At 37.3% G+C, this 23235-nt stretch overlaps 2 protein-coding genes across 3 annotated transcripts; both read left to right on the top strand.

The window, feature by feature from the left end:
- Nucleotides 1-1322: 1322 nt before the first annotated feature.
- Nucleotides 1323-22023, top strand: LOC101893781 (synaptic vesicle glycoprotein 2B-like). The gene is made up of 10 exons (XM_059126485.1): nt 1323-1561; nt 4856-5225; nt 5288-5466; nt 16574-16755; nt 16825-17042; nt 17107-17272; nt 21271-21388; nt 21455-21614; nt 21706-21833; nt 21906-22023. The coding sequence occupies exons 1-10, from the start codon at nt 1504-1506 to the stop codon at nt 21953-21955; spliced, it is 1629 nt and encodes a 542-aa protein (XP_058982468.1). The 5' UTR covers nt 1323-1503; the 3' UTR covers nt 21956-22023.
- On the top strand, nt 12330-14271 carry LOC131804108 (uncharacterized). 2 transcript variants are annotated; one of them, XM_059126487.1, is made up of 2 exons: nt 12330-13494; nt 13569-14271. In XM_059126487.1, exons 1-2 carry the CDS (start codon nt 12402-12404, stop codon nt 13640-13642), a joined length of 1167 nt encoding a protein of 388 aa, XP_058982470.1. In that variant the 5' UTR covers nt 12330-12401; the 3' UTR covers nt 13643-14271. The 2 variants fall into 2 exon arrangements, with proteins under 2 accessions (XP_058982470.1, XP_058982469.1); XM_059126486.1 differs by having other exon boundaries at nt 12330-13499.
- Nucleotides 22024-23235: the final 1212 nt, after the last annotated feature.

Genomic DNA, 23235 nt, shown 5'->3' with positions numbered 1-23235 from the left:
CAACGGACAAAAATTGATCTGTGCAAAATTTTAGCTTCCTACCTTTGTTCGTTTTGACTCTGGCGTGATTACAACAGACGGACAGACGGATGGACGGAAAGCGCTAAATGGTCTTAGATTTTACACTGATCAAGAATATATATACTTTGTTATGTCTAAAACAAGTAAGCAAAGGCTATAGTCGTGTAGGCCGACCATGTGATACCCTACAACACTACAATATGTTAGAAACCCCCTTATGTCCAAATCCATTTTGGAATATTTTCCTTTTGAAATTATGTCATGGAACACTGCCCAGATATTACCCTTAGCGTTTTGACCAGGGACATTTGTCCAATATTTACGCACTCCATCGTGCTGTTAGTTGTTGTGGTCCATTTTACAGCTACATATCCCAATGGTTATCCAAAATGCTAGAATTCTTCCCTGTTCTTAACTATCTTTAATTGTGTGAATAGGAAATTTTTCAGTTTCAACCCCTAAATATTATGCGATCATCTCCAAAAGAAATAGGGTTCTATTCTGACCCTAGCCCCACATCCATTTTAAATTTCGTGTAGATCGGACCATAATTGCGACCTGTAGAGTGATTACAAATTAACATGGGCAGACGGACAGACGACTCAGCTCGGCGAGATAGAATTGTTGGCCCAATCAAACTTATAATACCCCCAACACATAGTGTTGTAGGGTATAATGATTATTTCGATGAGTTACAAACGGCATGACGAACTTAATATGCCATCCATACTATGTATGGTGGAGGGTATAAAAATGTAATCAAGAATGTTAGTTTCCCAGTAGATTTTATGGAAATATTTAATCCGTTGAAGATTTTCAAAAGTGAATAACATCAATGAGTAGACAGCGTAGTTCCTCAAAATGATAAGAGTTGTGACGTTGTTAATGCTTTGTCAAAATTCGCAGGTGGTGATAAAAAAACAGCAGCTACACTGATAAGACGCTGATAAGATGATAAATACTCTTTACATTTTATCATTCTCTGGAAACAAGAAATGTGGGAAATCTTTCACATAGCTGTCATTGTTTGTCAAAAGGTGACATTATTTCGCCTTTTAATATGGAAACTGCGCCAAGACGTTAAGTTATACTTCATCTTTAAGCAAAGGTTTCCCTGTAATGTTATTTAATTTTTACAATGGAAGGAGGCTAATCCCATCTGCAACTTGACCTGTAACGATGGCGACGTCAGCCTCAACGCAGTTGTGAAATTTGAACCGATATGCAGTAAGTCGCCACATCAACTCTAATAAAGATAAGAGAGAATTCAGTAGATTTTAATCTTATAAGTAGATTAAGTTTCAGATGGACTGTCATCCTGAATCATATTGACATTGTAGTCGCGTCTGTCTGTAACGTACAATGTGTCGGAAGCTGTTGCCGATTTTTGTAACATAGATTGTGTATAAATAATTACATAAAAGAAGAAATTGTTTGTGTGATATTACTTTTTGTGTTTAAAATCTTAACTTTTGATTCGAAATGGAAACATCGGATGCGAAAAATAAATATGTCAACAACGAATCTGTTGCAGATAAAGGTATGGTGATGAAATGCGTAAATACCGAATATTAAAAAAAAAAAACAAGTAAAAAAGCAGTAAGTTCGGCCAGCCGATCTATGAATACCCTTTACCATTTGGAACTATTTTGGCAATTTTCAAAAAATTAAAATCCGTTAAAAATTCTGTTAAAATTTAGCCTTTATATTAGGGTCTATACGACGACGAGGACCTGGGGCTAGATTCTTGTTCTATGAAAGTATAAAATGAAAAATATATCCTTTATAAACTTTTTCATTTGACAATTCTTTCCTATATAAAAATTTTCATTTCACATTTTCATAGAACCAGAATTGAGGTCCTGCATAGGCAACTTTTGTAATAAACCATTGCAATATTCAAATGCGAAATTTGAATAAAAAAAATTCGGTGAATAATGTAGCTAAAATCATTAAAATTCCGAATATAGGGAAATACCGTTATATTGGGGCTATACGAAGACGTAGACCTGCACAGACAATTTTCTGCCATAGGCTGTAATATCCATTACGAACTTCAAACACCAAATTTGAAACAATTCCGGTGAATAATGTCACTAAAATCCTCAAAATACCGAATATCGGAAGGTACCGTTATATGGGGATATACGAAGATGTGGAACTGCGCAGACAATTTCCTGTTTTAGGCTGTAGTACCCATTACAAACTTCAAATATCAAATTTGAAATAATTCCGGTGAATAATGTCGCAAAAATCATCAAAGTACCAAATATCGGGGGGTACCGTTATATCGGGTGCTACATCATCCATTTTCAATACCAAAAGTCCTGCAGACATAATACACATTTGAGTAAAAATTTTATCAACATACTTCATTTTGTTCGGAAGCAAGAGTGATTTCTACAGACGGACAGGTGGATAGACGGACGGACATCGCTAAATCGACATAGAATTTTATGCTGATCAAGAATATATATACTTTGTGTATATTTCGATGTGTTATAAACGAAACGACAAATTTAATATAACCTCCATACTATGGTGGAGGGTATAAAAAGTTTGCCTTTTACACGAAACAGAGGATATTAGCAAATCCATTACACAATGGACCCACATTCAAATTTTCTGTCCAGATCTATGTTTAATGATTTCAAAATATCGTGAGGGACTGTTATATGCGGGCTATACAAAAACATGGACCCATGCATAGAGCCGAAGCTAGAACCCATTATGACCAATTTTTAGACAAATCTGTGAAAAATGTGGCAAACATTATCAAAACACCGAATATCGGGAGGTCCCGCTATATGGGGCCTATACCAAAACGGGGACCTATATATACTATGTTCCGCCACCGGAGCTAGAACCTATTAGGAAACTACAAATACCAATTTTTAGACAAATCCGTGGAAAAATGGGGAAAAAATCATCGAAAAATATATAAAAAATTTTTGTATGTGTAAAATTTGGAGAGAGTTGGATGCTTATTTCGCTTTTTTGAGCGTTTTGTTTTTCAAAATATTGAACTTATGTGGTGGGAGGTGCCAGAAGAAATTTTACGATTTCTACCATCTTCATAACAAATCTTGTGTTAGTAGAAATAATGGTATGTGTGAAATGTGAAGAGAACCAAATGCTTATTTCGGATTTTATAGTCGTCTTGGTTCTTCAAATCTTTGACCCTTTGTGGGGAGGTACCAAAAAAAAAAAAAAAAATACTGCGATCTCTACCATCTTTATAACAAATTTTGTGTTGATGGAGATATTGAATTGTACCAAGTCTGGATGGATGTTAATTTTCTTTTTTACGACCTTCATTGATATTACGAAATTTTGAAACTTTGTGGGAGAGGTACCAGAAAGAGTGAACCGATATATCCCATATTTATAGTAGATCTCGTGTTAATAGAAATAATGAGACATGGTCCGATCTCTGCCATCTTTATGATAGATATTGTGGTAATTGAGATATTGAGATGTACCAAGTCTGGATGGTTTCCCGTTTTATGAGCTTCAATGATATTGAAAATATTGATCCTTTGTGGGGGAGGTACCAGAAGGAGTGGACCGATACATTCCATCTTCACATCAGACCTTGGGCTAAAACAACTATTGTGATGCGTGTAATTTGACGGCAAACGGACTCTTACATCACATTTTTTAGGAGTTATAATTATTTAAAATTTTAACCCTTTGTGGGGGTGGTACTCGATGGAGTGGGCCGATGTTGTCCATTTTTGCACTTGACCTAGCACTGATGCAAGTTTTAGAATTTGCAAAGTTGGAGCAAGATCGTATTATCCTTTCTCTTTCTATTCAGTAAAATAGGACCGGAGGGAGTGGACCGATGTTGTACATCTCCGAACTAGATCTAAGTTTGACAATAGTATTACGTTGTACCAAGTTTGGGGTCCCTTCGTGAGTTATCGTGCGCCCCAGTCAGCCAGACAGACGGGTCGACGTACGGACACGCCTAGATTAACTCCAAATGTTCTGAAACGGATTTAATTCAAAGAGACCTAGAGTCTAAAACCGTAATTTTGATGTGACACGTAATGTGACATCTATATGGCTGAAGATATAATTAGCAAGTGCCCGCTACTTCGTCAGCTAAAAGACCACCTTAACCTTTTAGATTCGTTCCTAGTATGGAGGGTATATTAAATTTGTCATTCCGTTTGTAACACCTCGAAATATACATTTTAGATCCCACAAATTATATATATTCTTGATCAGCATAAATTCTATGCCGATTTAGCGATGTCCGTCAGTCTGTGGAAATCACTTTAGCTTTCGAACTAAATGAAATAGGTTGATAAAATTGTACTCAAATGTATATTATGTCTGCAGGAGTATTGGTATTGAAAATGGGCCACGTGGGTCCAAGTTTTGGTATAACCCCCAAATAAATGTACTCCCCCCAATATTCGGCATTTTGATGATTTTAGCGATATTATTCACCGTAATTGTTTTAAATTTGGTTTTTGAGGTTTGTAATGGATATTACAGCCTATGACAGAAAATTATCTGTGCAGGTCCACGCTTTGGTATTGCCCCCATATAATGGTACCTCCCTATATATTCGGCATCTCGATAATTTTAGTGACATTGTTCATCGGAATTGTTTGAAATTTGGTATTTGAAGTCCGTAATGGATACTATCCATTACTACGTAATGGATACTACGGCTATGTACCAAGACTGGCTCACGTGCAAAATTTCATGATTTTTGCTTCAGCCGTCGATTATCGGTCAGCCAATTATATATCTACTCTTTTATATATTTAATTTTTTTTCTCTGAATATTCTATTATTTTATTCTTCCTATTTTCAGAACAAAATGAGCCAGCAGATTTCGAAAAAGCTCTACACGCCACCGGATTTGGTTGCTTCAATTTGCTGTTAGTACTCGCTGCAATTCCTGCCAAATTATCCATTGTCTTCTCAACAACGACCATGGCTTATATCCTGCCAATTGCAGAATGTGATTTGAAGTTGACGTTGTTCAATAAGGGGGTCCTGAATGCTGTCACATTTGCCGGTATGATTTCATCGGCCATTGTTTGGGGCTATTTGGCCGATACACAGGGTCGGAAGAAAATTCTGGCTTTTGGCTTGTTGGCTGATGCAGTGTGTGTTTTCTGCAGTTCTTTAAGTCAGAATTTTGGAATGTTGGTAACATTTAAGTTTTTGGGTGGATTGATGTAAGTGATTGCGGATTGATACTGGAAATTTTTTTTAATATATAATAATTGATTGTTTTTAGAGTCAATGGACCCAGTGCCGTATTGGTTACATATTTAACCGAATTACATGCAGCCCATCATCGGCCAAGAGTTTTGTTGTTTTTAGGTATTATTACATCGTTTGGAACATTGATGTTGCCGTTGTTGGCATGGTTGATATTGCCAAGGGATTGGGAGTTTGTCATCAAGGGATTTAATGGTGAGTTTATACAAGATTTGTATTTGAAAGAATAGGGTCTTAACACTGAATAGTACCCTTGCCTAGTTTACATATCATGTTACTGCATATGTAACATAACTTTCCTACCATACACTACATAGTGGTAAGGGTATTATGTCTTTGTGCATTTGTTGGGAACATGGAGATAGAAACGAGATAGACCCATAGTTACTTTAAGGATCTTCATAGAATCACTTTCTGACTCCATCTGTACGTCTGTCCATGTATTCTTGTGATCAAAATGCAGGTCGCATTTATTATCCGACTGAGATGAAATTTTGTTACATCAGGTTTGGTGTTTTAAGTGCCTCACATGTGTAAAATGCACTCCACAAGAATAATATTTAATACCAGTGTTCATAAAACTATGAACATGAAAGACTGCTGCAATAAATTAGATCGTTAAGTGATTTAGGCTATAAAATGTTTATGTAATTTTAACCCAACATTCTAGAGTACTTGTAAATGTGTGTGCATGAAAGATAAGAGCATAAGGGATGATAACACTTCATGCTGCTGGAGACGCATTGATAATAAAGAATATTCTCCCATAAACATGCGCTCAGCTGGGGAGTAAATATAGATCACAGCAATTGTGTGTTGCATTAGGCCTATGCATAGAATTAGAAATGTCAAGTGTTTGTAGCCTTAAGTAGATGCATAAGATTAAACCCCCCTAAGATTTCTGTTGTGTACTAGCACTTAAGTAATACATTTTGTTCAATAAAATTAGAATTAAACTGACAAACGAACAAACAAGTTCTAGAATTTGATTCTCCCGCTAACATTGGTCCTTCGACAAAAAAAAAAAACCAGCGGCCACAAAAATATATTTCAAAAAAAAAAAAGAGAATTATATTTTTGTAAAAAAAAAAACAAAACAGAAAAAAAAGCCATAGGGGCAAAACAAAAAAAGCCATAGGGGCAAATAAAAAACAAAAAAAAAGCCATAGGGGCAAAACAAAAAAAAGCCATAGGGGCAAATAAAAAACAAAAAAAAAAGCCATAGGGGCAAAGAAAAAACAAAAAAAGCCATAGGGGCAAAGAAAAAATCAAAAAAAGCCATAGGGGCAACAAAAGCAAAAAAATAAAACAGAATAATTTTGAAAAAAGCCACAGGGGCATTAAAAGAAAAGAAGCTAAAACTACAAATTTTACTTGCTTCACAAAACAAGGAAAAATGGCGTCGAGACATAACTTGTATAAGCTCCAAAGCCTACTCCTTAAAGAAGTAATTGGGATTAAGGAAAAACTGCAAGCAGGCATGGTTCGGAAAGCAGCCATGGGTGACACACTACGATCCCTGGAAAGCAAAATGAAGGAAGCCACTACGAACCACGAAATGCTGAGAGTGCATGGCGAAAACACTGATCCCTATTTCAAAGAAAATGTTTGGGATCTCATCAACTTGAACTATGGAAAAGCAAAGGAACTCCTAGCGAGTTTGGAAGAAGAGGTCGAGCGAGAACCGCAAAGGGTAATAAAAGAAGCAGAGCCCGAAGTGCATGGGCTAATGCTCGATCAACAGTTAAAGGCCTTCCAAGAGGAAATGCAACAACAGATGCAACAACAAATGCAACAATTTATGTTGATGTTCGAGAAGAATAAAAGAGAAAATGAGGAAGAAAGACAAACCCATATAGAATCATCACCAATGGGCAATCAGGCGAATATAAAAGTAAGCGCAATCATCTACCAATTCAGGAAAAAAGTAAACAAACTCGCCGATGCCGTTGAATGCGATTTAGCTGGACTATCAAAATATGCTTTGGAGTACATGAAGTCATCGTGGGAGAAGCATATGGATGAAATTAGGAAATTGCATCTCGAGCTCTCAACGGTGCATGGAATGGAAGAGGTAGATCTCGAATTTGAAGAAATTGAAGAAAAGTTTGAGAGCAAAATGCAGGATATGATAAGAAGGATAGATGGTCTTAAAGAGGAGTCACTGGAAGTAGAACTAAAAAGAGTTCAAATACCATCCTTTAGTGGTCATGTGGAAGAGTGGAGTTCATTTCACGATTTATTTAAAAAGATGATTGATGAAAACTCCAAATTATCAAAAGTTCAAAAACTGTACTACCTCAAGACAAATCTAAAAGGAGAGGCATTTCGCTTGGTGCAACATCTTCAAGTGACCGAGGCAAATTATGAAGCAGCATGGGAATTACTGGAAAAAAGATATGGCAACAGGAGAATTTTATTCACTAAATTGGTAGATAGAATACTGGACCATCAAAACATCAACAGCCTGTCAGCAATAAGCATAAGAAATTTGCTGGACAATGTAAATGAAAGTATTCAGGCGTTGAAAGCAATGGATATTCCCCTAGAGCAAGCGGATCCCATTTTAGCCCGAATAATTATACGGAAACTGGATAAGGATGGGCTTATTCTTTATGAGCAGAATGTAAAGAAATCCAAGGACATCCAAAAACTTGAGGATGTGATGGACTTCCTGGAGCAGCAGTTTCAAGCCTTGGAAGCTTCAGTAGGCAGAAAACACAATAACATAGGACTGTACAAACTCCAAGAAAAATCAGCAGTGGTAGCGGAATTAAAACAATGTAAGTTCTGTAAAATGAGCGGACATGATATCGCATGGTGCAGAAAATTTTCGGCGTTATCTTCGAATGAAAGATACAATTGGGCAAGATCAGCACAGGTCTGCCTCAGATGCTTAAGCCACAACAAGGATAAAAAATGTTACAATGAAATTAAATGCCAGAAGTGTGGAATGAATCACATCACAGTGATGCATTTAGAGCGAAGAGGACATACGAAAGCAATGACCACCAATACAACAACAAATGTTCTGCTAGCAACAGCCCAAGTTCGTATAAAATCACTGCATGGAGAATTTGTAACAGTCAAAGCGCTGATAGACCAAGGATCACAAATTACATCCATATCAGAGGACGCGGCTCAACTGTTGCAGCTACCAAGGAAGAAGACAGAAGTGAGGTTACAAGGTCTAGGAGAGACCCTAGTTGGCGTGGCGAAATCTAAAGTTGCACTGGAACTACGACCCAGATTTTTGAGCAACATAATGATTAAGGCAGAAGCACTAGTCCTTCCAGCACTTGCATCAGCACATCCCGACAGAAGGTTTCAATATGACGTGGATAAATGGAGAAATGTAAATTTGGCAGATCCAAATTTCAACAGCCCGGAAAGAATCGATTTAGTCATTGGAGCCGATCTTTACTCACAAATATTGGAAGAAGGAGTTCGCCACGATGAGCAAATTGTGGGACAAATACGAAGTTGGGTTGGATTTTATCTGGAACAGTAGTAGTAAATCCTGGATTGAACATAAAGAAATCGGCAGCAACAACAACAATTGAGAGGTTCTGGGAAATAGAGGAAATAGAAGATGAAAAAAACGACCGAAGAAGACGAATACTGCCTTAAGTTATATGAAGACACAACACGCCGAGACAATTCAGGAAGATTTGTCGTGCGTTTGCCGTTAATTGAAGAAAAAGATTTGGGAGATTCATATAAAAGAGCCATGGCGAGGTTTATAAACTTGGAAAAAAGATTAGAAAATAATGCGGAATTAAAGTCAGAGTACGAGAAAACAATGAACGAGCTCATATCCATGGGCCAAATGGTAAAGGTGGATCCAAGTAAGAAGGCTTTGTATTATATGCCGCACCAAGCAGTGGTACGTGAAACAAGTCTAACCACAAAAGTTAGAGTGGTATTTGATGCTTCATCGACAACTTCAAATGGGAAGTCGCTGAATGACATACTTCACGTGGGACCAAGGCTTCAAAAAGATATATTTGACATTGTAACAAAGTGGAGATCGTGGAAGTTTGTCATCTCAGCTGATGTGGAGAAAATGTTTCGTCAGATTAAAGTTGAAAAAGAAGACCAGGAATACCAACATGTGTTGTGGAGGAGTAATCCGTCGGAGCCTATCCAACAATATAAACTTACTACGGTAACATATGGCACTGCATCAGCACCATTTCTGGCTGTAAGATCGCTCATAGAAATTGGAAATAGGTGCCAGAATCAAGAAATCGCTCAGAGGATCAAAGAAGATTTCTACATGGACGACCTTTTAACAGGAGCGAATACAAAACAAGAATGCAGGGAGGTGCAGAAGAAGATAACGCTGCAACTGGAGGATTATGGGTTTCATTTAAGAAAATGGATATCAAACTCTCCTGAAGTATTGAGTGCGGTGAAATTGAATGAAGAAAATGAAGTGCTGAGAATAGAAGAAGATGAATGCTTGAAAACATTGGGATTACAATAGAATCCACAGATCGATTGCTTTACATTTAGTATGCAAATTAAAAAAGAAGACAAGTTGACAAAACGAATAGCATTGTCAAGACTGGCACAAATATTCGATCCATTAGGTTGGCTGACGCCAGTCACGGTAACAGCAAAACTATTTATACAGCAGTTATGGATACAACAAATAGAATGGGATGTGCCATTGGAGGAGAAATTGAGTGGAGATTGGCGGCAGTTTACATACAGTCTGCCTGCTTTAGAAAATTTAAGGATTCCAAGATGGTTTGGAATATTGGAAGACAAAACTGCACAGTTACATGGGTTTGCAGATGCTTCCGAGAAGGCTTATGCAGCAGTCGTATACCTTAAGGTAAATTCGCAGGTGACCATAGTGGCTGCAAAAAGTAAGGTAAATCCAGTAAAAAATAGGAAGACGCTTCCAAAGCTGGAACTTTGTGCAACACATCTATTGGCTAAACTACTACAGAAGATCAAAGGAGTATTGAAGTCAGCAACACCAACTTTTGCTTGGAGTGATTCCATGATTTCCTTGGCATGGATTCACAACTCCAAAAACAAGGATAAGTTCATAAAAACAAGGGTGATGGATATTTTGGAGAGAATACCCGAAGCGAAATGGGGCTACGTCAAGTCAAAGGAGAATCCAGCAGATATGGGTTCAAGGGGTGTCCCACCGGAGACTTTGACAAACAATACATTGTGGTGGGAAGGCCCCGAATGGCTGAAAAAAGATGAACAAGATTGGCCAAAAAGCAACATAAATCAAACAGTAGCAACAACAGTAAAGTTTTCGACTGAAAACCACTTATATGAAAGTATGATGAAGTATTCGTCATTTAAGAAACAGATACGTGTAATGGCTTATCTACTGCGTTTTATAAAAGGGCTAAAAAAGAAGCGAGCAGTAAATGAGCATTTGACGGCAAAAGAGTTGGAAGAAGCAGAGATGGAGATAATAAAACTACATCAAGAAAGAGAATGGCCAGTGGAACTAAGGAAATTGAAGACATTGGGAACGGTGGATCATCAAAGTAAAATAGCTTCACTACATCCACAGTTGGATCGAAATGGCATAATGCGGGTTGGTGGAAGACTTGCTTTGTCAGAGCTGAACTATAACCAAAAGCATCCAATAATTATTCAAAAGTCAAGATTAGCGGGAAATATCATTCGAAATTGTCATATTCAAACGATGCATGGAGGAAATCGACTTATGGAAAATATACTAAGACGAAAATATTGGATTATTGGAGCTAAAAATAGGATAAAACTTTGCATTAGGTGTTGTCCAAGATGTACGCGCTTTAGAGGTGAAGTGCGAAATCAATTGATGGGAAATTTACCAGCTTACCGTGTCAGTATAAATCAACCCTTTCAACACTGTGGCATTGATTATGCGGGTCCGCTACAAATACGGTGCTCCAAAACAAGAGGAGTGAAGGCTATGAAGGGTTACGTAGCGGTGTTCGTATGCATGGTAACTAAGGCGGTTCATTTGGAAGCTGTCAGCGAACTTACAACGGAAGCATTTCTGGCGGCGCTAAGGCGATTTTTCGCGAGAAGAGGAAAATCAACCGACTTATATTCAGACAACGGAACGAACTTCGTAGGGGCAGCAAGGCAGCTTGACAGAGACTTTTTGGATGCCGTTAAAAACAACACGAAGTTAGCTCCCATTTTGGAAAATGAAAAAAATAAGTTGGCATTTCATTCCGCCGGCAGCTCCTCACGTTGGAGGAATTTGGGAAGCAGCAGTGAAGTCCATGAAATATCACCTAAAAAGAATAATTGGTGATACGAAATTGACTTACGAGGAGTTGAGTACGGTGCTATCTCAGATTGAAGCAGTATTAAATTCGAGGCCGCTACATGAACTTGGAAGCGGTACAGAATATATTGACACTTTAACACCTGGACATTTCTTAATTGGCCGTCCGATGTTAGAATCACCGGCGACTATCGATGAAGGTAACTTAGGATGTCTTAATAGATGGAAACTGCTACAACGAATTAAAAGTCATTTTTGGAGCAGATGGAAAGAGGAGTATCTAACCACATTACAAAACCGAATGAAATGGAAGAAACAAAATAATAATGTGGAAATAGGCAATGTGGTGATATTGAAAACGAAGAAACGCACGCGGCGCGATGGCCACTGGCCAAGGTGGTAGAAGTCCATCCAGGGAAGGACGGAGTTGTAAGGATTGTGACAGTTAAAACACAAGACGGCGTGATAAAGAGGCCAATTAACAAATTATGTCCATTGGAGCATATGGACGAGGAATCTGAAGAATTGCCCAGACAGGAAAAACAGGCGGAAATTACACATACTAATATGACAAGATGTGAGCGAAAAATAAGGAAACAACCAATAACGTGGGCAATGATGCTGAACTTATTTTACTAATATCTACCAAGGCATCATCTGTACATGAACTGAATAGTTCGGCTGCGGTATATTTGGATCCCATGTCTCAAATTCACATGGTTTCCTCATCATGGAATATGGTTGTGTACTTTGAGCTGAAACCATATTTAGAAACATTAGACCTGGCTTCCGAATTGCTGAAAACATCAAAAGCTTATGCCCACGACTTCAAACTTTTGAGGAGCAGTGTTGGTCCACGATTAACAATATGGAACTCAAGATTAATAAGATAAAGACCAACAATCGATTATTCCTCAGAGAAGACAATCGTCAAAAAAGAGGAGCTCCGTTGAAATTTGTAGGTTCGTTTCAACACTGGGCATTTGGGATAATGGACGATGACGATCGAGTAGCTATGGAGAGCAATATGAAAAATCTATTAGCCAACCAAAAGGATTTGAAGAAGTTAGCAAAACAACAGACATCTGTAGTCGACGCTACAGTAAATCTTTTAAGGAAAACCACAGAGGAAGTGAATTCGCACTTTTCGGATATCAAAGGCAAAATTGAGAACATAAGTGCTACAATGAATGAGAATTACTTCGTGTATAGAGAATCCATACGATTCTTTATAATAGCAAAACAAATTCATGAGCTTTTGGAAGAATGTGACGAAGTCCAAAAAGAAGTTGTTGATGCATTAATTGATGTAAACAGCGGTAAGTTTCATCCCGTCCTGATAACACCCAAACAATTACAAGCAGAGATAGTAAAAATACGAGATGCTCTGCCTGAAAAATATGTACTGCCAGGAAAGCGTACAGGAATGGAATTAAAAGAGATCTTACATTTGATGACGTGCCACGGATCGTTTGTGGGGTCCCAACTGGTAATTAATATAAAAATACCGCTGTTCAATCGGCAGTCATCCCAGTTTTACAAAGTAATTCCGATACCATTTGAAGAAGGAAATACGATATTGATAGCCCGGGTGAATTCCCCGTACATTGTATATAATTTTGAGCTGGATTCTTTTCATTTCTTAACACAGCCTATGCTGAATGAGTGCAAAGAGACGTTGGGTAAGGAGATAATGTGCGAAGAGAATTTTCCATGGAGAGATGCAACTACAAATAATTGTGAATTATCTCCTCTGAGACCGCACATAAAACTAAACTGCGCCTATGACGAAGTGGAACGAATGCCTTATTGGATGCCATTGAAACGAAATGGCAATTGGCTTTTTAAAACCTTTTCAAGTACAACAGCTCATTTGCAATGCTCTCACAAACAACAGACGATTATGGAACTTCCAAAGCAAGGAATTCTCACGCTGGATGCAGACTGTACAGCGAGGATCGGTAAAGTAACGTTGGTAGCTGTGCATAGAGTTCATAACGAGATAAACACAGAATTCCATTCGTTTCTTTTGAAGGATGTAAGTCCGGACGAAAAAGAATCAATCAAACCCCTTGGAAATATACTTATCAATCATCATCAAGAAATTGACGAGCTAAAGAAATTCGTGGACAAGTTAAAGAAAGAAAATGTGGAATTGCGAGGCTTGAAGTTCCATCACATCTCATCACACGTAGCTTTTATTTTAGTAATTATAGTAATAATAATTCTAATTATTTTATTTATAAGAAGACAGAAAAAATTAAAACGCATAACCGAAATTCAATTTCCCCGAGGCCAGGATGTCTAAATAAATTATTTGCCGCCCGGGAAAATGTTCATAAAACTATGAACATGAAAGACTGCTGCAATAAATTAGATCGTTAAGTGATTTAGGCTATAAAATGTTTATGTAATTTTAACCCAACATTCTAGAGTACTTGTAAATGTGTGTGCATGAAAGATAAGAGCATAAGGGATGATAACACTTCATGCTGCTGGAGACGCATTGATAATAAAGAATATTCTCCCATAAACATGCGCTCAGCTGGGGAGTAAATATAGATCACAGCAATTGTGTGTTGCATTAGGCCTATGCATAGAATTAGAAATGTCAAGTGTTTGTAGCCTTAAGTAGATGCATAAGATTAAACCCCCCTAAGATTTCTGTTGTGTACTAGCACTTAAGTAATACATTTTGTTCAATAAAATTAGAATTAAACTGACAAACGAACAAACAAGTTCTAGAATTTGATTCTCCCGCTAACAACCAGATATCAGATCCATCCCAAAAATACCTCTGTCAAATTTCACAGAGATTGGATTAGATAGCTCCAATATACCGGTGTGAGATAAAAAAAAACTCCTACAAAGTTCAACGCTATAATTTTTAAATTTTTTTCATTTTTATTGAAGGAAAGCAAAGAATATCGGAAATAGCATCAAATTTTATAATAAGTTTAGATTTGTTCGAATTGGTCACTTTTGGCACGAATTATGGCCTTCAAACGGCCAATGAAACCGTCACACGCTGTCCGAATGTTGTTCTGCGATATTTTGGCTCATTCCCGGCGAAGCGCTTGCTTGGGGTGATCGACACTTTGGTATTTTTAGTGCCAACCTTCCTTTCCAAAATACTCCAGACACAATAGTCCAACGGATTGGTATCCGGAGATTTTGGTGGCCATTGTGCGCTGGAAATGAAGCGAGGAACCTCATTTTGTAACCATTCTTGGGTTGCGCGTGCTGAGTGCGATGGTTCTAAGTCCTGTTGGAATGTCCAAGGCCTGTGGCCAAAATGTTTGGGTGCCCAAGGCTTAATACACTCTCCAGAATATTTTCGCGATAATATTCGACATTTATTCTGATGCCACGGTCGATTAATACGAGCGGAGAGCGATCATCGTCTGTTATGACGGCCCAAACAATCACCATGGCCGGCGCTTGAGTTCTGGTGCCCAACCGAAGTTGTACATTTTCAGCTGACCTCTTTGGCAAGTAAAGACGATCATTTGGTTTGTTAACAGTTGGCAGTTCACAACTTTCGGCCAAGCGAAGCAACTCTTTAGCTCTTTTGTGTCTATTTTCTTTCTGTTGCGGTGTTAGTTCTTGCACTTTTTGGAAATTTAATGGCTTTAACCCGAGCCCATTTTTCAATATTTGCCAAATAGAATATTGGGATATGTTTAGCTCACGAGCCATTTTTCGGCCACTGAAACGCGGGTTTAAATCAAGTCGCTTCTTTACATTTCGAACCATTTCTGCTGGTCGTGGTAGTTTCGACTAAATTCATCCCAGAAACAAGTACATTAAATTTGGTGAAAATCTGTTCAGATATAACCATAGCTCCCATATATATTTTCCATCCGATTTGCGATTTTTTTCCTCACATGCGTAATATGCACTCCACAAGAATGATATTTGGTACCGGGCTTCAGATGCTGCTCGAAAATACGTATATCAAAGTTTGTGGAGATAGGTTTAGATTAGGATATAGCTCCCACATATAATTCTTTATCCTATATTAGGTTTACCGTGCACCAAATGGCTAATATCAGCCCAAATAAACTGAACCTTGGAAATTTCGACTAAATTCATCCCAGAAGCAAGTACATTAAATTTAGTGAAAATCGGTTCAGATATAGCTATAGCTCCCATATATATGTTTCATCCGATTTTAGGCTTTAAGTCCCTCACGTGCGTAATATGTACCCCACACCAATAATATTTGATACCGCATATCAGATACAGCTGAGAAAGGAGTGAATATTTTGTCAATATCGGTTCAGATTTGAATATAGCTCCCATATATATCTCTGTCCGATTTCAGGTTTTTTGTGCACCAAATGTCTAATAGCAGCCCAAATGGACTGAAATCTAGCATAACCGACAGGATTCATCCTAAAAGTAAGTACTTCAAATTGTGGTGAAAATCGGCTCAGATATATCTATAGCTTCCATATATATGTTTCGTCGATTAGGTGTTAAAGTCCCTTATATACGTTATATCCACAACAATGATATTTGATACAGGGCTTCAGATACTGCTCCAAAATACCTCTGCCAATTCTATCGAGTTCGGTTCAGATTTTTCGATATACAGGTACATACGCCTCCCTCAAATTTGTTGCAAATCGATTCAGAGTTGGATATAGTTCTTAAATTGTGACTATTCTAAAGCCATAAGGTTCATAGTTGGTATATTAACTTCACATAAATTCCAAATATAAACTGCGGGAGCTCTACTAAATACGCATAGTGGTAAAGGGTATTATATAGTCGACCCCACTCGACTTTTCACCTTTCCTTTTTTGATTTAGGTTTATATTTCTATCAATAAATCTAAAATCAAAATCGACTTTTTAGTTAGTTAATTTGGACGTAAAAATCTAAAATCTATTTTTAGTTAAGTAGTCAAAACTGATAGACAGAGACCGCGTCTTGATTGTTGAAATCAAAAGTTGAAGAGTTCGATAGTTGACTTTTGTTTTACGTATCCTCAATTTGAACTCTTACATTTGTTTTATTTTTACATTTTTCCAGTACACACCTGGCAGATATTTCTCCTGGTCTGTGGCCTGCCAAGTTTCATAAGCGGTGTCATACTTCTATTTCTACCCGAAAGTCCGAAATTCTTAATGTCACAAGGACATAATGGAGAGGCTATGAGGGCATTTCAAACAATCTATGCCCTAAATACTCGAAAACCCAAGAACACATTTCCAGTTAGTATAAAAGCTTCTCATCATTTCACTTTTCTCCCCAAGAACGAATACCTTATTTTAATTTCATAGATCAAACGCCTTATTGAAGAAGTTCCGACACGTGATGTTGTAAGCAACGAAGCGGTTTTTACAATTGAAAAAACCTCAGACGTAACACCGAAACGCCTGCATCGCAGCATGTCTCAAAGTTTGCGCGATGGTTGGCAACAAACGAAGCCCATGTTCAGTAAGCCGTTGCTAACAAGAGCTCTGCATGTCTATCTCATGCAGTTTTCAATATTGATGGGGTAGGTGGAGGTTTTTATTTTTTTGTACAATTACTGATTTGTTGATCCAAATTCTTACTTTCAGATATAACACCATACGCCTGTGGTTACCTCAATTATTCGCTTCCATCTCCGAATATGAGCAGCAATATGCCAATACCGATGAATCGACAAATTTGTGTGCCATTTTGGACTACAGTGTTAACAAGACAGCAACAATTGTTTCGAGCTATGAACAAGATTGTGTTGAGGTAAGTATCAGATATAATTCAAGGGAAAAAGTCTGATGGATATTAGGCATTATTTCAGTATCTAGTCAATACTAGTGGCAATTATATAAGTAAAGACATCCAAAAATATAACTCAATGGGACCAATTTTTATACCCTCCACCATACTATGGAGGGCATACTGACTTTGTCTTTCCGTTGCAAAATTCGATGTTGATATAGCGATGTCCGTCTGTCTGTCAGTTGTAATTACGCTATCTTTGGAATGAATTGAGCTAGAAAGATAACATTTTACACACATGTGTATTATGCCAGTAGGCAGGTTAAGTTCGTAAATGGGCCATGTCGGCTCACGTTTTCTTATAACCCCCATATATCAGTACCTTCGGTATTCGACGTTTTAAGCTACATTTTCAAACTGAATTATTTAAAATTCGATTCTTAGAGTTTGTACCCTCAGCTTTATGGCTTCAGAGGGTATATTTCATTTGATACGACCAAAACGTGTCTCATTGAAATAACGGATTAAGACATTGGGTCTCTTTGGCTCGAATCCGTTTCAGAACATTTGGAGTCGATCTAGAGGTGTCCGTCCATCTGTCGAGTTGGCTGGTGCGCACGATAACTCTCGAAGGGAGTATCCGATTTGGTACTTCGTAATATTATTGTCAAACTTAGATAAATTTCGAAAATGGGAAATATCGGTCCACTCTCTTCGGTACCTCCCCCATAAAAGTTCAACATTTTCATAGAAAATAATTTACCGTATATTTTTTTCAGTGGAAGGTAAGGTGCGAAAAAAGGACAATATCGGCCCACTCCATTAAGTACCTCCCCCATAAGGGGTAAAAATTTTGAATAAGTATAACTCTTATAAGATGAAATAAGAGTCTGATCGTCTTCGAATTCGGCACATGCCAATATTTCTATATAAAGAAGATCTGGTATAAAGATGGAATATATGAGACCACTCCTTCTGGTACCTTCCCTACCACGGGTCACAATTTTGAATAGCCATGAAGCTAGTGAAACGCGAAATAAGCATCCTATTCCTTTCAAACGCGGTACATCTCAATATTTCTATCAACACGAGATCTGAAGAGAATATGGAATATATCGACCCACTTCCCGTGGTAGCTCCCCCACAAAGGGTTAATGGGTAGAAAGCTATCGGCCCACACATTCTGGTACCTCTCCTTACAGAGGATTTCAAATTTCAATATTTATATCTTTTATAACTTGCGAAGCAAGTCAGCAATACTTTTCTCTCTCCACGGAGATCTGAAGTGAATTTGGAGTCTATCGGCCAACTCCTTCTGGTACCTCTCCCAAAGAAATTCAACATTTTGATTATCATTTGTTCTTTACATTTTGCACATACCAATATTTTTATCAGTATTGTATGAAGTGGTGTACTTTTGTCCGATACATCTGGTACCTCACGCATATTTCAAAATTTTACAAAAATTATTACATATTTCATAAATTGTGAAGAAAGTAGTCATATAGTCAACATCTTGTTCGTTGTAATGTTTATATTAGACTTATTGGGCAACCATTTCGGAACCTCTCCCACAAAAGGTCAAAAGCTTTTAGTTGGTAGGATGGTTAATGCTAGATAGGGCTTAGACTTCATGGTTTCAGCTCTATCCCTGTACCCAATATGAAATTTTGTAACATTTAGTAAGCATTTTAAAAACAATTTACCTCTCTCCATTCTGGACCCCATTTTGGTACTATAATTGTTTGAAAATATCAAATTTCAGAATTTCAGCTCCTTAACTTCGCCATTACCAAATTTAGTAAAACTTACCACAATTATAGTACGCATATCCAAAACCATCTCATCCACAGACACAAAAAGCGACCTCAATATTAAATTTCAGGTCTTCAGCTATAGCTCTTCGCCCAATACCCAATTTAGTACCACTTAGTACTTTTCGTACAAATATGTGACGAATCTCCAAACCCAGCCCCCCCATATCTTATCCAGAGACACCAATAGTGACGTCTATATCAAATTTGAGCCCAGCCCTATTACTTCACCCAATATCAAATTTAGCACCCTTTAATACTTTACATACAAATATAAAACGCATTTCCAAACCACCGCCAAATCTTAAACACAGATACCGTCAGTAATCTAAATATCAAATTTCAAGATTTCAGCTCTACCCCTTCACCCAATACCCAATTTAGTACCACTTAGTACTTTAAGACTTCATGGTGTCTGCGACCGAAACATTAACAATATTAGGGAAGTATCTAATATTTTCAAATTACAGACACTCGTCCGACAGCTGTTAAAATTATTTCAGCTGCCACTGTTTACAAGCGTACAAAAGCATTTTGGTGAGAACTTTCCAGAAAAAAAGTTATTCGTAATGGAATTCAAGCGCGAAAAATCGCAATATTCCATTCGGCAAATATTGAAATTCCAACAAGTAAAAAACCAGTAAGTTCAGCCCGGCCGAACTTTAAATACCATCCACCATTTGGGATGAATTAAGAAATTTAAAAAAAATAACAAATAAATAAATAAAATAAATAAATAAAATCCATTAAAAATTCTGTTAAAATCTTAAAAATACCGAATATCGGAAGGTGAACATATATGGGGCATATACGATATTGCGGATTTATATAGACAATTCTATCTCAGATAAAGTACTCACACGGAACTCCTTGTATGCAGTTTCAGAAAATTCCGTTGAAAAGTGTATATAAAATCATCTAGATACCGAATATCGGGGGTATCGTTATATATGGGATATACGATATTGTGGACCTATCTAGACAATTCTCCTCCAGGGGGTAAATTACTCATAAAGAACTCTTTGTGTGTAATTTTAGACAAATCCATTGAAAAATGTGACTAAATTCCTAAAAATACAGAATATCGGGGGGTACAGTTATATGGCGGCTATACGATATCGTGAACCGATATAGGCCATCTTCGAACTTGTTCTGCCTGCAGACAAAAGACAGATCTGTGCAAAATTTTTGCTTCCTATCTTAATTCGTTTTGGCTGTAGCGTGATTACAACAGGCGGACAGGTGGACGTCTTAAAATTTGACGCTGATCAAGAATATATTTACTTTGTTGGGTTTAAAATTGTTAATTCGATGAGTTACAAATGGAATGACAAACTTTATATACCCTCCATACTATGTATGGTGGAGGGTATAAAAGGTGCAAGAACTTACAACAGAAAGAAAATAGACTCAAAAGAGCTAAAGAGTTGCTTCGCTTGGCCGAAAGTGGTAAACTGCCGAATTTGGTTTTCTCCGATGAGAAAACATTCGTTGCCCAGCAGTTTGTAAACAAACAAAATAATTGTTTTTATTTGCCAAAGAAGTCAGCTGAAAATGTGCACCTTCGGTTGGCCACTCAAGAACTCAAGCGCCCGGCGTGGTGATGGTGTGCCCGCCATAATAGCCGAGGGTCGCTCTCCGCTCGTATTAATCGACTGTGGCATCAGAATAAATGCCGAATATTATCGCGAAAATATTCTGGATGGTGTATTATAGCCTTGGGCACGCAAACATTTTGGCCGCAGACCTTGGACATTCCAAGAGGGCTCAGCAACATCGCACTCAGCACGCGCCACACAAGAATAGTTACAAAATGAGGTTCCTCGCTTCATTTCCAGCGCACAATGGCCACCAAAATATCCGGATACCAATTCAAAAAAATTTAAGAATTATGGTGTTTGACTTTGTTGCGGTTTTTTATCTCACCCTGTATATCATATAATACATTCCATTATTTTTCCTAAAATTTTTTCTACACCGCCAACACGGAGTTGGTTTGTCAAAATAACCAATGCACATTAATGTTAATTTGAAAATAACTGTCTTGCTTACTCAACTGCTCTCTCTCCATCTCATTTCTTTTCACGTATACTGTCATTTACCTTGTTATTTTACAGTTAATCCTAAAAGATTTCCAAATATTTCTAATTTTTACATTATTCAAATTTGTAATTTTTATAAATTTAATTTTTTGGTAAATTTTAGCACAAAAATGTTTCAGTTGACATGTACATGAACAACATGATTGTATCGATTTCGGGAATTGTGGGTTATTGTTTTGCTGGACTAATTGTGCGTGCTGTGGGCAACAAGCGCTTGTTAAGTAAATAAAGAAGCAGATGATGAATCAACTTCGAAACTAGTAGTTAACATTCCTATCATTCTGTAGCATATGGTCTGCTGATATCCGGAGGATTGGGATTGAGTCTGTATTGGTCCAGCAGTGGTTTGACTACATTAATTATATCCTCAATGTTTATAACTTTGTGTGGCATATCGACATCTTCACTGATGGGAATGGTGGTTGGCTTATTTCCAACTACATTAAGGTAAGTAGTTGTGAGAGGATTCATGTCCATACCGCTGATTAAATTTAAATGAAAACGATAATGGCATTCGATTGCATTTGTGTTTTAACAGGACAATGATTGTTGCACTGTCGATGATGTTCGGACGCTTGGGCGCCTTGTCGGGAAATTTAATGTTTCCGGTGTTAATTGAAATTGGCTGTATACCACCATTTGCAATGGTCGGATCGGTGTTGATATGTGAGTGAAGTTTTTTTTTTTCATTTAAAATATTGTTTTTTGATTTGTTTTTTGTTTTCATTTCTTTTGTAGTCGCTGCTGCTCTGTCGTTTATTTTGCCAAAGAGGTCAATATTTACCTAGGAATATTGATATTTAACAAATGTTTATAGAGATATTATTTTTTTAATAAATTATATAGTCAATTCGAAATTAAAATGGTTTTTATGAATTTAACATATGATTTGTAGGGAGAATTTAACACTGTGCAACACAAAAAATAATTACAGGAAAAATCCTGCAGATTATGAAAGTAGAGTCAAAAATTGAAGACACACGTGGCTTTTTTTAAGTTTACATTGTAAAGTATCCTAAACAGTGGGCAAGTTCCCCTCTCTTCCACACTTTTGGCAATTTTCGCATTAATGCCATGTTTACGTTAGAAGTTTTTGTACGGTTAACCTATTTTGAGGGGATTTATTTGAAGTAAAAGTAATGGATATGACAATTTAAATCCAAATCCAGTGGGTTAACCCTCATATATATAAACGTACTATAAGATTCCTTGAAATCCATTTGTTTTACATTCAAAAATATTACAGATATCAATAAAGGATTTTATATTCCCAGTCGAATTTTTTAATAAAGATGTCTCCGTAGTCTGAGTACTCCGCAACTCTGATTGCGACAACTCGAAAATACAACATCTCCACCTTACCTTCTAAATTTCCTTTTCTTATTTATCCTCCACTCGAGCCTTACTCTTCTATTTCTAATTGTAATTTGTCTTTGCGCATTTGTCTGTAACATGGAGAAGGAAGCGAAATAGAGCCATAGTTAGTTCCGAGAATCCTCATGGAAACACTTTCTCAGTCGATTTATTTATTCTGTCCGTCCATCTGTCCACGTATTTTTGTGAACAAAATGCAGGTCCCATCTATTATCCGATTAAGATGAAATTTTCCAAATAGTATTTGTTTTTCTAAGGAATTGGTGAGAATCGGTCTGAATTTAGACATAGCTCCGATTTCGGGTCTATCGTGCACCAAATGGCCAATATCAGTTTAAATGATCTGAATTCTGACACATCCGACAGAATACAGTCAAGAAGCAAGTACATCAAATTTGAAGCATGTACATTAAAAATCGATTCAGATATAGCTATAGCTCCCATACAGGGTGAGATAAAACACTGTAACAAAGTCAAACGCCATAATTTTTACATTTTTTTTTTAAATTTTATTGAATGAAAGCAAAAATATCGGAAATGGCATCAAATTTTAGAATAAGTTTAGATTTGTTCGAATCGGTCAACTTAGGCATGGATTATGGCCTAGGAAAACCGTCACACGCTGCCCGAATGTTGCTCTGCGGTATTTTGGCCCATTCCCGGGGAAGCGCTTGTTTGAGGTGACCGACACTTT

Source organism: Musca domestica, unplaced genomic scaffold (assembly GCF_030504385.1).
Source record: "Musca domestica strain aabys unplaced genomic scaffold, Musca_domestica.polishedcontigs.V.1.1 39, whole genome shotgun sequence".
In the NCBI taxonomy this organism is placed as follows: domain Eukaryota; kingdom Metazoa; phylum Arthropoda; class Insecta; order Diptera; family Muscidae; genus Musca; species Musca domestica.
This window is presented reverse-complemented; position numbering and strand designations above follow the sequence as displayed.